We start from the raw sequence: 15167 nt of genomic DNA on the forward strand, positions 1-15167 counted from the left end.
ATCCCGGCAGATTTAGGAAACTCAATTAACCCGTTAGAAGGAGAGCTGGTAGCACATCTCCCCTCTCAGAAGAGGAAGTAGAGAGTGAGACAGTAGAGACAGAAGGGGGGGGGGGGGTGTTGCGCAACAACACTAGGGTATAATTTTTTTCTAGGAGTCTTGATTTAGCCAACCAAGATGTTTTTCTCATTGCTTTCTTGAACCTCTTTTACTTGCATTGATTGTGCCTTTTACTGCATGTTGCAGAGTCACTGCTTACAAATGCAAGAGGTGCTTAGAACTTGATTAGACAATTTCTAAAGAAATTGCAATGGGACCGCTGAAACTGCCAGTTCCTTGTCCTCTAGTAAGTGCCAAAAAAGTTTAGTCTGAATCTATTAACGTGTTTGTTGACAAAACAGAGACAAAGGAACATGCTGATTCTCAAACGTCAATTTCAGAGCAACATTCTACCTAACTCTGAAAGAAAATCGCTAGATATTTGTCTTGAACTGTTTTTATTTTCTGGAAATCCATAGCTCATAATGAAAATATTTTGTTACCATGAGCTTAACAAGGCCTGCCTGCTTACAGCAGTGTGACATTTATTGTTATGGTGTAAAATATGAACACAGGCAGAGATAAAAACAGAATAACCTTTAGGTTGTCTGGTACAACCCTGCTCTCATTTTGTTTTGGACTTAATGGGGCAGCTGAATGTAATTTTTTTTCCTGTTTTCGGAGGCTTCCAATACACAACCAATATCTGGTGGGATAAATTAGTAGTAATGAACTTTTGTAAAAAAAAACAAAAAAACTTTTCTGTTAATTCTTTTTGTAATTGGCACAAAAGAAAGTTGTTTTCATTAGAGACGTATAGAAAAACTACTCTGCTTTTGCCTTGGTTCTACTCATTAAAGAGCTGTAGATGCATTTTAACTTGTAGTATATACAGTACTTACTGTATATATACTATGTGTATAGTTTTTGTGTGAAAACATTTCACACAGCAATACCTCTTCCAAATAACCTCTCACAAAACAAGGTTTTTCTTACAATGATTATGAAACACTGTTTTATAATACAGGTGGAGCTCAGTAAATCAGAATTTCATCAACAAGTTTATGCATTTTTTAATTCAGTTCAAAGTCATTGCACACAAAGTGATGTATTTCAAGCACTTATTTCTGCAAATCAATATAATTATTGCTCACAGCTTATGAAAATGTTTTTCTAAGAAAATAAGAAATGCATTAATGCATTAAAAAGTAACAATGAAAGCATATATTGCACAGCATATGAGCTCAGTGACTTTTACATGAATTACTGCATCTATGTGGCATAGTATAGAGGCAGTGGTCTGTGGCCCCATTACTTGTGTCCTTTTTTCCTACCACTTGTTTTTTTCACTCATTTTTCACTTTCTGCTGTGCTTGGATACAGTACTATGTGAACAGCCAGCTTCTTAAGCAATGACCTTTTAAGGTTTACGTTTCTTGTGTCTACTGGACAAATGTCAGGTCAGCAGTTGTCCACCTGGTGGTATGTTTTGTTTGTTTTATTTTGATCCTGTGTACTTTTGTGTACATTTTCTACGAAGCCTATTTGTAGGACTTCATTTGCTTGAACAGAAATAAATGCTTGAAATATTCTGTGTGTATTGAATCCATATGATTTAAATAAATTAAATTACAAAACGAATTAGTTTATTGGTAATATTCTAATTTATTGAGATGTGCCTGTGCAGCTTGTGTATACGTCGGACAGAAAGCATCTAGCAAAGTCAGAGACATCGTTAATTTATTTTTACTGTTTCCATAAAATATTCTGTTTATGTTTCCATTTGCTTGTAAATCTTATTGTGGTTGAGCATTTCTATTGCTTGAGTCTCAATCATGGACTGATTTCAGCTCCAAAGATCAATGCTACTCACCAAAATGAAAAGGTTAAATAATTCTCCAGGTCTTACCCTGATCCACCAGCTGATCACATCTCATTATGTCAAAGCTAGCAGACTAGTTGCATCACAGATGGATGGGACGTTACATCACATATCTCAGACCTGCCTCCCTTCAGGCGATTCATTGCAGTGATGTTAGATGCTGGCAGTCTTGTCGTAAACTGTGGCTCACTTGCGTCAAGTAAAAACCATGACCGCTAAGACAAACTCAATATGTTTGTTAGCTGTTTTAATCACTGTCATCTGGCATCAAAACACTCTGTTCATTTCTCTCACAATCCCAGACAAATATTGTGGCGAATTGAAGCAATCGCACATACCCCTATGGGTTATTTTTTATTTTATTTTTTTGCACCTTCTCTAAAGGTATGCAGTAATCTGACATATGGATGCAATTCACACTGTCACCACTGGCCTTTTTGGCACAGCTGAAAGAGTGGGTGGGCTGCAACTGTCACTGTGACTCCGCTGCATTTGTTTTCTCTGGATGAGTGAGCTTCTTGACCTGCCAGTCAATTTCTTTTTTCAGTGACCTCTTTAGACTACTGTTGCAGACCTCCATTGCATGCTCTTGTTGTCTTGTTGGGGCGTCCGTCTCGGTGGGTGGGCGGACACGCAGCTAAACAAACAGGTGGGCAGAGAGGTGGAGAGTTGGGCAGGCGAACATAGAGCTCGGAGGAAAATCACGCGGAAACATGGATGCAGGCGAGCCTGTGGAGAATACCAAAAGCGGAAAACAGACAGAAGACAGCCTGTCAGATATGCAGATATAGAGAGCAGCCTGCCGGCATTCAGACAAATGCTCCTGCCAGACAAGCTGCAGACTGATAGAAATGCAGGCATTATTCCAGATACTGTGTGTTGGGTGCTTTTGTCATTGCATGTCTTAGTGAGATGTAGATATATGCTACGAGGAAAGACATGAAAATTGTGTCCAAAAACGGCACATGTAAGGGCTGGAGAGATGAACAGTATTTTATTCATGAAATTATTCTTCAACTCAAACTAATTGTGACATTTGTAAAGGGAATATCAGCAGACAGACTTATGTTTCTTGGCATGTGCTGTCAGTTTGCATTTGAATAAGTGGTAGAAAGGCTAAAACAGATTGATGTAATGGAAGGACAGACACGCGGGCCAAAGAAATACAAACAGGCAGATGTCTCGGCCAGCAGACAGACAGGAAGGCGTGCTCTTTCTGAGCCGAGCGCAACTTCACAGTTGACTGAGACGCTTTAGGAAGTAACGTGGAGGGAGTGAATGTGTCTTATCCGGGAGAAGCTGAGAAGAGGTGGCCTTTGAGCCGGGTGACGGATTACAGGTCACTCATGCTGCCACGGAGATTGCTGTGGCTGGCGGAGATGAATCGCCTATCAGCATTCTCCTGTAAACCATCAATCACTCCCCACCGCCTCCCCTCACCACAGACGCCAACACCCCACCCCATGCACATATACTTACACGCTTTAGCAGCAGAAATGGCACCAAATCTCACAGTGGATGAGTACTGCTGACGAGTCAGCTGAAACTCAGCGAGAACGCCGCCCCCTCTTATATTCCGCTTTTCTTTATCAGCCATACTCTTTTATCCTCTTTTTTTTTCCCTTCTCACCCCCACATATAACTTTTACTGTCATTTCAGTCTCAGCCTTCGCCTCTGTCACCTGCTCCTTACCTCACCTCTTTTTTCCTGTTTCACTACAGCTCAGCTCCCTCCCAGTCACAGGGTTCATCTCCACCCCACAGTTCTTTGTGCCACAGCGGTATATCAGTCTCCTGTGTCTCACCGGCCATCTTTGCTGCCCAGCACAACAGAGATGGCAAATCACTGCTGACATTTTAAAAGGCACTGGATCAAATGGCCCACAGTGGGCCGGGCTTGAAGAAGCAGCATTTGTTCAATGACTTCAACATCCCAGCAGACATTATCATTTGTCTCAGCTGTGGCCAGCTAAGAGGACAGGTTAAATCATTGTGACAAGTAAAAGCCACAACCATACGTCTAATCAGCCTGCTGATGCTTTGGATAGTGTATTAATTCATGTCGTCTGTCTTTCTGTGTTATGTCGTCTGCTCATGAATTGCATGTGGATTTACAGGCCACATTTTGTTTTATGTTGGTTAATTTTCTCTCATTATGTCTTTACAGTTCCAGTTTTTGCACCTTTATGAATTTTTTCAATTTTGACATTATTAAGCTAGACAAAAATCAGCCAGAAAAAAAGATTTTTAAATTATAATTTTATTTTATGTTATGCGAATCTCAGTTATAGTCGATGTCTGGGATTCAACTGTAAGAAGCAAAGTGAGAGAGTTCCAAAGTGAAAACCACGGCTAACCAAAATGGAAACAAAGACCAACCTCAAGACTTTCCCAAAATTTGAACAAAAGCTGTTTTTGTGAGATCTGGGTTCTTTTACAATAGGCTAAAATCCAATAGTACTTTTCAGAAAAACAGAATTATAACAGTCGAACATCAACTGTGATGGTCTGTGATTGCTTTGTTTCCTCAGAACTTGGACAACCTGCAACAATTCATGCAAACATGAATTTCACTCTACCTGAAAATCCTGAAGGAGGAGGTCCCTCCATCAATTTTTCATTCCTGAAAGCTTTTCAGTTGTCACAAATATGCTAAAGTTATTTCACAGCAATGCCAAAGACTCAGCCAGTTATTACAGATGCTTGATGGCAGCTTTTTCACCAAGGGTAACATAAGTAAGCTATTGTGTTTCCTATAGGTTGGTTGGGATAAGGTTCTTCATCATGACAACAGATTTTTTTTTTTAATCTTTCTTCAGGTGATCTTATTCTAATATAAAAATTTCTTTGACTAAAATCTGCAAAATGGTAAATACGTTTTCATGGCACTAGATTAAAAAAAATGCTATTGAACTGTTTTGTTACTACATTAAAAAATCGACTCTATTACTTTTAGATAAGAACACTCAAAGCTGAGCTCTAGTACATCCCACTTCAATCAGAGGTCCTTAAGATGCTTTTTAAACTTGCCTGCTGTCTAGTTCTGGCCTATTGAATCAATTGCACTCGAATTGAAAAGGCACCTGTCTGCAGTATATAAAACCTCTTACTGTGGATGTGTGAGTGCAAATCAAGTCAAGCTGAGAATTGACTATACACCTATGAGACATGATTGTGTCAGAAGTACAGAAAAGGAATGAAATAAGCACATCTGCTAGAATGTAAGCGTTTGAGATTTTGCTTTAGTCTTTGTAAGACAAAAGCAATTTGGAGTTTCTGGATGGTGCTATCACAGATGTTTGGTCAGAAAGGTTACCAACAAGCCGAATGGTCAGTATGTGTTAAATAAAACGTTTTGGGTAAACGTTTTTTCTCATTGAAATGTGCAGTTGAAACACTCTTAGAGAATGAGGTCAGAAGAACCAAGAATTTTGCCGTGATTTTCAACAGTATATACAGTATGTATACAATTAGACATTAAGATTCATTTCTAGCTTGCTCTCCTGTCCCCACCTGATCTGACCATGAGTGGTGTTTGTTATTGGACTTCTGTGTTGGCACCAGGACATTTTAAGCCGCAGTTCAATAATCTACTTTGTTTGCAGCATCTCTTTATGACATTTGGTAGTGGACATGAAAAAAGCACGTGAACATGGTGTACTCAAAGTTAATGCGTTAGGACTAGGAAAAATGGGCAAGCGAGGGATTTGAGAGAGTTAGACAGGGATCAAATTGTGATGGCGGTATGAATGGGTCAGGAATTTGTAAAAACTGTAGCTCTCATGAATGTGGCTGCTAGTGCAGTGAGCAGTATTTCTCAGATGAGATCTAAGAAGGAACAGTGGTCACTTCAACAGCACCATAACAGGCAGCTAAGGCTCACTTATCCCTGGTCCAATCCAACAGACTAGCTACTAAAGTTCAAATGATCACTCTTTGCTCTGAGAGAAAGCTACCAGTGCAACGGAGATTGCTGCGTATGGCACTGGATTTCTGCAGACCAGTCAAGCTGAATTGTAATACTATGCCAGAATGGTGTAGGACTTTATTATATCAATTCTACTAAATGGTTCATTTGTTTTGGTTCTCACTATAACCCAGTTCTTTTTGAATCCTTGCAGATATCGAACATTTGTTTCCGAGGACGCCGGTCCCAACACTCTTGTTGCCACAGTCTTGGCCAAAGACCCAGATGGTGACAGTATAACCTACTCCATAACCGCAGGCAACGAAGAGGGCAACTTTGTCATTGACAGCCAGAAAGGTGATATTTCTTAATTTCCAGCCTGACATTATATTTTCACCTCTCAAATTAATTGACAGGTTTTCTGTCAAATCAAATGCATTTTTTTCTAACATGCTGCTGCTGCAGAGGTGTGTTAAATGCCCTTTGGTTTCAAAGTCAAAGCAGAATGAAAGTGAAACTTCTAATTTATAAACTATAAATTCTTCTCAAGTGCTTTTTAAGTGACACCCCCTTTGTTGTTAGGATTATGAATACATTCTATAACACTGTTTTGGCAATTTCCACACTTCTGTTGTATTTTCTCTTTTTTTCCTTTTGGCTGGTGTAGAGAAAAAAATGTTCCATCTGTTTCTCTGCTTTCTAGCATTGGTGACTGCACAGTTTATCTTTTTTATTTACCCTTTGATCCGAAACCAGTGGAAATCTCTGTGACATTTGTCACCCAACCCTTTCAATTCAATTTCACAACAACTGCTCTATCATAGCTCACAATCTCCAGGCTGTGCTCTGCCAACTTCTCTTTCCTTTGTGTCATCTCTTTATATTCCCTTCCGTCCTCTCTCTATGTTCTCATAATGAAAATAAGTATCATATTTACATATCTTAATATTATAATGTATCAATTTCTATAATTATCAAATGCATCTTTACTTCCAACTTCCTTACCTTTCGCTCTGTTTTAAATGCCAAACTCATGAAAACTCTCAGAAAAGCTAAATTTAATAGCTGGAGAAGCTAGTCCTGCAATGACAAACAAGGTTGACATTTAAGGCGGGAAAATTACTGTGTACATCTTATAGTTGACCTATTTTAATGTACTGCCGTAGTAATGTCAATGTCAGGTGTTTCCATTAATACATTATTCCCTACTCTGGTCTGCATGCAGCTGGAATTATAAGTTAAGTGGGAGGAAGAACAGTGAGGCACTTGCAACTGTGTGTATCAGCAAGCTGTATTGTCTTTAATCAAGTGCCTTAAAAAGAGATGAATAAAAATCCAACAAGAGAATGGAAAAAAAAAAAAAACTCCCCATGCTCTCACTTCAATGACTCTCCTCCACATCACAGGCAGCTTGCTCGTCCTGCAACCTCTGATGTTTTTACATTACTTTTGACAAGAAAGATGTTGACTCAGATGCACCACCCTTTTATCCGACCTTTTATCTTGACTGTTACATGAAAGCAGACAAAGGAGCTGAGAGGAACGGCTAATAGGCTTCTGCTGAGCTAGGTTGACTTGGAACCAGACCCTCTTCACTTCTTCCTGTTTTCACTCAAATTCTTGAGCTGCCAGTGCATCTGTATCACAGCAATTATTGTATCAGAAATGTACCAAAACCACAACTGTGAAATTAGTTTTTGGATGTATGCTGCATATCAGATTTTTACCTTTCTGTGGACTTCTGTAGAGGTGCTTCCTCCACCCCTCTCTATTTCACTCTTCAAACTATGTAGAAAAATAGCTGCAGAAGGAATTATCTGCTGCGTTTTAACGATAGCTGCTCTCTCACTAAGCAAGGCCAGTGTGGCAATAACTGTCCTGCTTAATGACTAATGGAAAGAATGCACATGCTTTATTAGGACGCAGCCTATTTTATGATGTGTATATTAATGGGTCTGAGGTCTCTGCAGGATTGATCCGTCTGCGCTCCACTCCCCTGCCAAAGCTTCAAGGCTTGGAGTACGTCCTGAACGTAACAGCCACAGATGACAATGCATCAGGCGGGCCACACTCTCTCACCTCTACCGCCCGGGTCGTTGTTGGAGTTGATGATGTTAACAACAACAAGCCAATATTTGAGCAGGTGAGAATCTTTGCAAAAACAATACCTGTGTTTGGCAATGTCTTAGTTGCTCCAATGTTGCTGGCAATTTATTTCAGAAATTACACTGAAATATTACTCTATGCTCAACCATGTGGCAGCACTGAATCAAAGTGATGTCCTCTTTAATCTACCAGCACAATAGCGAGGATTTAATGTTGTGTTCCTTTTGTAAACATAAACGTTTGATCCAACATTATTGCTATTGTGAGGCTTTATTATGTACACTACAAGCCAAACATTTGGAAGCAAGATCAAATTTATTAAAAAAAGAAGGATAACATAGTTTCATTGGTACTTTCCAACAAAATAGGTTGCCAAAAATAATACTAAGAGAAATGATTGATATCAATGAAAGCAAAGCTTCCAAATGTTTTTGCCTTTTTTGGCCTTGTCTCAGTAATTCTTTGGAAACAGCTGATTTATAGATGAGAAATAAGAGACCACTTTCTTTTCCACCATATCAAATAGATAATATTTAATGGGACACATGTACAATTTGCCAAGGTTGTATTTTGTGCAAATTTCTTCTCCTTATGGCACCAGATTGATTCACCCATTTATTCATTTCTAACCGTGTTTTGCACCCATGTGTTACGGTTTTGTCCTAATCTAGTTGTATTTCATATCAGGAAGCAAACCATTTGGTACCCATTTTCTATACCCCACACCACAAACATTAGTCTGTGTCCCTTTCAATTGGGTAATATAATACATTATGGTGAAGATTGTGGCTCAAAGTAAAGTCTAGTTGTCTTGTTATCCAAAAGTTCAATTCCACCCATCGTGTTTTGAGGCATCCCTAGGCAAAGCACTTCTACACATCATAATGTGAGTGTGACTGGCCAAATGTGGCAAGAGTGTAAAGCACTTTGAGGGGTTTGTATGACTAGAAAACCGCTGCATACATTCATTACATTTACCATTTAAATCATTTAAGAAATTCCCCCACCTAGTATATAATTTAATTTAACCTTATGAGGTTTTCTAAATGTTTCAAATTGCGCCTTATTTCTACTGTGTGAGCATGTATTTCTGGTACACTTTGTTTGCATAAAGCAATTTTGACAGATCAGGATGCCTGATCAAACCAAAATAACTAAGTAACCGAATAAAAGTGGAGAGTGTCTGCTCCAGGAACCTCATGGTCACATTGTTGCAGATTTTGCAGTGTGCTTCTGTTGGCATTTTAGGGCCATGAATTTCAGTGGGCAGTGGTGGGGATAAGAATCTGAATGTAAATGGTCTGGATGGGAGCCACCTCCTTTACCTCTAAGGTCATGGTGCTCAGACAGAAAAAGGTGGACTGCTTTCCTCCAGCTTGTGAACCAATCTGTTCCTCGAGTGGACAAGTTTTAGAATTGTTTATCCTTGGCAGGATGGAATGGTATAGAGATAGATAAATTGGGGCGTCATCTAATTTAAAGGCTGCGTTGCTCAGGTATGTTGTAGTATAGAGGACCTAAGACAGAAAAAAAGTTCACTTTACTGGTACATTTATGTTCCAACCTTCACCTCTGCTAACAAGATATGCTACATGGCTGAACAAATCACAGACCAGTCAAAGCAACTAACTGAGTTTGTTATGTATGGTGCCTGGTCTCAGTCTTAGGGTGAGATTTCAAAGACGAACTGCAGTTGAGGTGGTTTGGTCATGTGATCAGATTGTTCGTTTTGACGCCTCGTTTGGAGGTTTACCAGCCACGTCCCTCTAGGAGGAGATTCACAGCTAAATGGAAGGACAGTATCTGTCTTCTGATCTAGGAATGCCTTGGAATCTTCCGGATTGTGGTGGAGAGTATCAATAGGAAAAAAAAAATGCCTGACTTTTGCGACTCCACCATCTACCACCTCTTCAGGCTGTTTATGTCTTCATAATCTGCTTTTATGTTGCTGGAATCTTTGGAGACTTATCTGGAAACCGCAGAAGTATAAAATGTCATATTTTTTTTTATTTTGGCAACTGACTTAGACCTTGTTAGTGTCATCCATTTTCTCGTATGTCTTATTGTTTCTGTGAACTTCAGTTGCTCCTCTCCTTCCCCTCTCTAGCTCTCATTTTCTTGGAATTCTCATTTCCCAGGCTTCTCTCTCTCTGTTTTCCCATGGGTTTCGATTAGCCTGCACAACCCACTCTATCTTTAGGCAGTCTGTCGGGATTTCAATTAATTTATGAATAAAAGTGCAATATCATCACAATACACTACACCTGTTTAATGAACTTCCTCCCTAATTAGGAATGACTCGAACTTCGTAGATGACGCATTCACGTGGAGCCTGCACTCCTGAGGTGTTTTTGGCCATATGAGAACTATGCAACTTTTGTAAATATCAAGTTAGGCTTTAGGTGTTAATGTGAGCAGCTACAGTTCTGCCCCTGCTCACGTTCTTTGATCCAGCTCATCTCTCTGTCCCTCTTGAACTCTTGTTCTCAATTTGTTTTTGTCTTTCATGGTCACTCTATCAAAAAAGTAGCTTACATATATATGGATGCAACACAAGAAGACTCCAGAGGGACATTCTTAATTTAGGGAATATGTTCATTAGGGGGAATAGATTGAAATTGTAGCCAAAGACCAAAGCTCCTCAAAATAAATCAGTTCAAATGATTTCTTTTACACAGTTATGTGCTTCTGGTTCTGTAATTAATCTGAGCTACTGTACCTGTCCTCCTGACCTGTAAACTATTTGAAATGACTTTTTTTGATCCTTGTATTCTCATTAATGCAAGACTTTCTGACAGTATATGTACCAATTCTTCCTTGTATTATTTGTGTCTGCTTTGTCTCTTCCCCTCTCCCTCCCCGCTCTTTATCTCAGTGCCAGCAGTACCGTGAGCAAGCTTCAGTGCTGGAGAACCAGCCAGCAGGGACTTTTGTGTTGCAAGTGCATGCAGTGGATGCAGATGAGGGAGCAAATGGAAAAGTGAAATATGGCTTAATGCACAGAGACAGCGCCATGCCTGCCTTCAGAATCCACCCAGACACAGGTAGGGAGTTGTGGATTGTTGCAGGGCAAAATTGGTCTCAATTATACATGAAACACAGAGTATCCTGTAGATAGACAGATCTGCAGTTAAATGGTACCTGACGTCCGTAATGATCATTGTAAAACAAAATATAATATGAGAGAAGAGTTATGCATAGAGCAGGCAGTCCTTAGATAAGATGTTAAATTATTTACAGTTTTAAAATGAGATGTCCAGTTTGTAAGAATATTAGTGACAAAACCTGTAGCTGAGCTGAGGTCTGATGAGGTTTATAGTTTCTCTTCAGTGTAAGAAACTGGTTGAACAAGACTGCTTGAAATGTTAATATGTGGAGTCATTATGTTATTCCATCAGTCATTTTCTTTCAAGCTTTGGTTATCTCTTCTTCATCTTAATCATGAAGACATGCAGCTCTTCAAAGGGAGGCTCGAATTGCTCAGAATAAATTCATAATTGTTTACTTGTCTCGATTTATGGATTGATGGATGGACGGACTCAAGTGAGAGAATTGGAAAACCACTGAATGGATGAGTGAATTTATAAGCAATCATGTGTGTATATTTGCCAGAGGGTTGATGAAGGGCCTTGATTATGCTTCTGACTTTACAGGAGTGATTGTGACAGCCCGGCGCTTCGACAGGGAGCGGCAGAGAGAGTATTCAATTACAGTAACGGCCACTGATTGGGCCGAGGAGCCGCTCATTGGCATCTGTCAGCTTGCCATCCAGATACTGGACCAGAATGATAACAGCCCCAAGTTTGAGAATTTGCGCTATGAGTGTAAGTGTTAAACATATATTATTCATGAGCCAAAAATAGCAACACTGAAGCACAGACAGAACACTGAACAATACAGGCGTGAATAGGCAGGGCAGAAGTCTCAGTGCATGCCCTTTATCCTATTTAATCGAACAATTTGAATTTAAAAAGGGCAAATGAGGAGCATTACTTGGTGAATATTTGAAGAAAAGGTTTGATGACTTTAATGTACAAATTATTTTTAGCTCACTATGTGTTGCTATGGCATGTCTTTTCATGCACAAACAAAAGATTTCAGCTCCTAGTTCTCTAATTGATTGTAGGTAATTAATAGTGGAGCACATCCATTTTAGCTTGGTTAAAATGTTTCAAAAAGGCCATTAGTCCAGCTTCCTGCTAATGTGTTTAATAGAAATGTAGATAGTTCAAGACGGTAGATAGTTCAAGACGGTATAGTTTATAACAACTGTCTTGGCCAATACAAAAGCTGTGTCTTTCCCTGACCACATTACCTCAGTTGAAGTTTACATACAATCATCACTGCCATGGATGTGATTTGAGGCTTTTCAGAATCAGAATTATTATAATTTTTTTAATTTTAATGATTAATTTGAATCTCTTAATTTTGGGCAGGAAAGATAATAAAGTAAAGCAATTTAATATTAAGATTTAGGTGAATCTTTGGCTCACCTGAACTTCTCTCTGGAGTACATTTGGCTGTCCATGTGGGCAGCTGCAAATTTCACTTGAGCTATTTGGAGCTAGTGCTTCTTTTTTGTTGTCACTTTTTCAGTCCAAGGCACTGTGAGACTTGCTTCATTGAAGACAGTAACCCTGATGCTCTTGCAGTTTCCATTTGGTTCCTTCTGAATTACCTAACCATATATTTTATCTGAGGGTGAAAGTTGGAGTCAAAATGTTAATGTTTGGACATAATTATGTGTTTCAGCATCAGATTATTTTTTCAGTTCTACTCTAAAATACATTATTTATTCCAAAGGTAAGTTAAATGTTTTCATATCCAGGTATCTTTAAGGTGTTGTCATGGTCGGTGATGCTGTGGGGTAGGAAGAATTTCTAGTAGTTGTCACTCTTGCAGTGAATCTGAAGAGGCCTATATTTGGAATTTGTAAAGCAGAAACCAAAAATTTAAATGAGTTGTGCTAATTCTGCCAGCAAGAGTGGCAAATAGCCAACCAAACACATGTCAGAAGCTAGCTGATGGCTACAAAAAGTGGATGGTTTAGACACAATTTGCTAAGAGACATTGCTAAGGGTGTATGTAAAAGCCCAGAATCCAAATTATTCATCCAATTCTTACAAAATTAATTGAAGCTGTCTTATGTAGGCTCATTCCACCCTGGAAAAACAACTGTTCAAATAATTAAGTAAAAGCCAGAGATTACATTCATGCTATTGGTAAGTTTGTGCAAACCTCTCATTGGAACTAGATGAGTTTTGATCTTTATTGTTTTTTATCTTACACTGGGGAATATGAAAAGATGTTTACATAAATCTGACAGTGAACAAGATTCATGCAGAAAATATTTGTCTTCTGTAGATTTTCTAAGAGAAGACACACTGGTTGGTACAAGTTTCCTCCGTGTGGCAGCTCATGACGATGACTTTGGCACTAACGCAGCCATCACTTACTCCATGTCAGTGGAGCAGCCTGAGTACCTGCGGGTCAACCCTGTGAATGGATGGGTCTACGTCAACCAGCCCATATCTCAGGTTAGTCAGAATGTAGTAGAGATGTTAGCCAACACACACACACACTGCACCCCCACCATCTATTGCATCAATTTTGATGCATTAGATGGTAGCCCGTGGGTTTGTGTCAACAAAGTTAATGAACAAGTCCCATCAAAGTGCCTTCGTCTGTGACTACCATTCTGCTGTATGTCTTCTCCCAGGGGTGCTGCATTGTGGGAAATGCCACAGAGGGAAAAACAGAGAGAAAACAATTCAAGCTAAACGAATGATTTAAAGCATATTTAACTATGTCAGATTTCTGTAGGTATATTTGAAGAGTATCACGGTAGACTGAGTTATAAAAGAAAGTACTTATCGTCTTGCTGATGACTGTTAATGGGTGGAAAACATTTTAGAAAGCCATTTATCACACAGAGCAGCTGCATCCTTAATTACTGCGACTTTTTTGTATTGAATTTAAGACAATTTTGTCACCATTTATAATCTCACATTTTAGAAGGGAAGCATGCTGCATTCTGCAACCTAAAATGTCACAAATGCTTTAAAGACATCTTAAAGACGGGATGATTATGCATGCAGCCTTAATGCAAACTATAACAGAACACTACAAGATAGTCACTTACCATACTGGCAAAATATGCAAAAAGAAGGGATTTGTGCCTTGCTTAGGATTTTCAGTTTCCCCAAAGAATTAACCTGCCTATACCGATTTTGGCTGATTCTGATATCTCTGTAGGAGCTGGAATTAATAGCATTCATATTATTTTTAGGGTTCCTGCGGTAAGCAGCCATTAATTATTTAAATTAAACGCAGAGGGAACGTCACAATATGTCTCTATCAGAGAGAGGCACTGTAAAAGGGATTTACTAATATTTTCAAAGATAAAATGAATATGGAGTTAATATTTTAACTTCTTTAGCGTCTTATGCTAGCTGGATTTGTGCAGTTGCCACTCTTACCTGTGTCTTTGTGTGTACAACCTAAAAAGTTTAGACTCATGTATTTAATCTGAGATTTTCAAGATACTGCCAACAATTAAAATTAAGAAAGGGCCACCACCGAGTGAGGGTGAAGACAATTCAAAAGGACAAAATAGAGCAAGTTTGCTGTAACCCACTGTACCTTCTTTGTATCTGGTGAAATCAACACCAGGTTAAGCTGTTACTTCTCTGGTGATTTTTTTAAAAATGTTCCCAAGCCAGATATGAATGTATGTCCTGTGTCAGATATGCCATCTTAGCAGAAACTAGTTAACTTTTAAATGTGTGCTTTCTTCTTTGGTGCTGCCTCTAATGTTTGGTAAAATCTCTCTGCTATGGAAAATAACGTCTCTGTAAACATTTTCGTTGTTGAAAATGCATCTAAGCAAAGTCTAAATGGTTATATAGTAATGTAAGTATATATTTGATTTAAAGTGAAAGTGTTTAAAAACAATCTAGAATTAATTTTAGACATTTATTATCAGACTTAGCACAGATCTGATTTACTCAACATAGACAAAAAAAATCTACGCCAAGCTGTGTATCCAAAATATTTAAATTAATCCTGTTCTTTCCTAACTAGTATTCTTATTCTAGCCAAAAAAGAAACAAGTTCAAGACCTTTCAGTATGAATTATTAAACTTTTTATCGCTGTTGGAACAACATATTTTTTTAAGGAGCAACTCTGTTTGCCATCTGCCTATGTGACCCTTTGTCAGTGCAGCAACTTCT

At 38.8% G+C, this 15167-nt stretch overlaps 1 protein-coding gene across 1 annotated transcript in view; it reads left to right on the forward strand.

Moving 5' to 3' along the window:
* The window catches only part of LOC116737429 (neural-cadherin-like), a 142592-nt gene that overhangs the window by 67990 nt on the left and 59435 nt on the right, over positions 1-15167 (forward strand). Inside the window, 5 exon segments of the mRNA XM_032590565.1 lie at positions 6043-6185; positions 7799-7971; positions 10810-10978; positions 11588-11758; positions 13299-13471. Coding sequence (XP_032446456.1) covers positions 6043-6185; positions 7799-7971; positions 10810-10978; positions 11588-11758; positions 13299-13471 — 829 coding nt within the window.

Source organism: Xiphophorus hellerii, chromosome 2, assembly GCF_003331165.1.
Source record: "Xiphophorus hellerii strain 12219 chromosome 2, Xiphophorus_hellerii-4.1, whole genome shotgun sequence".
Taxonomy (NCBI): Eukaryota; Metazoa; Chordata; class Actinopteri; order Cyprinodontiformes; family Poeciliidae; genus Xiphophorus; species Xiphophorus hellerii.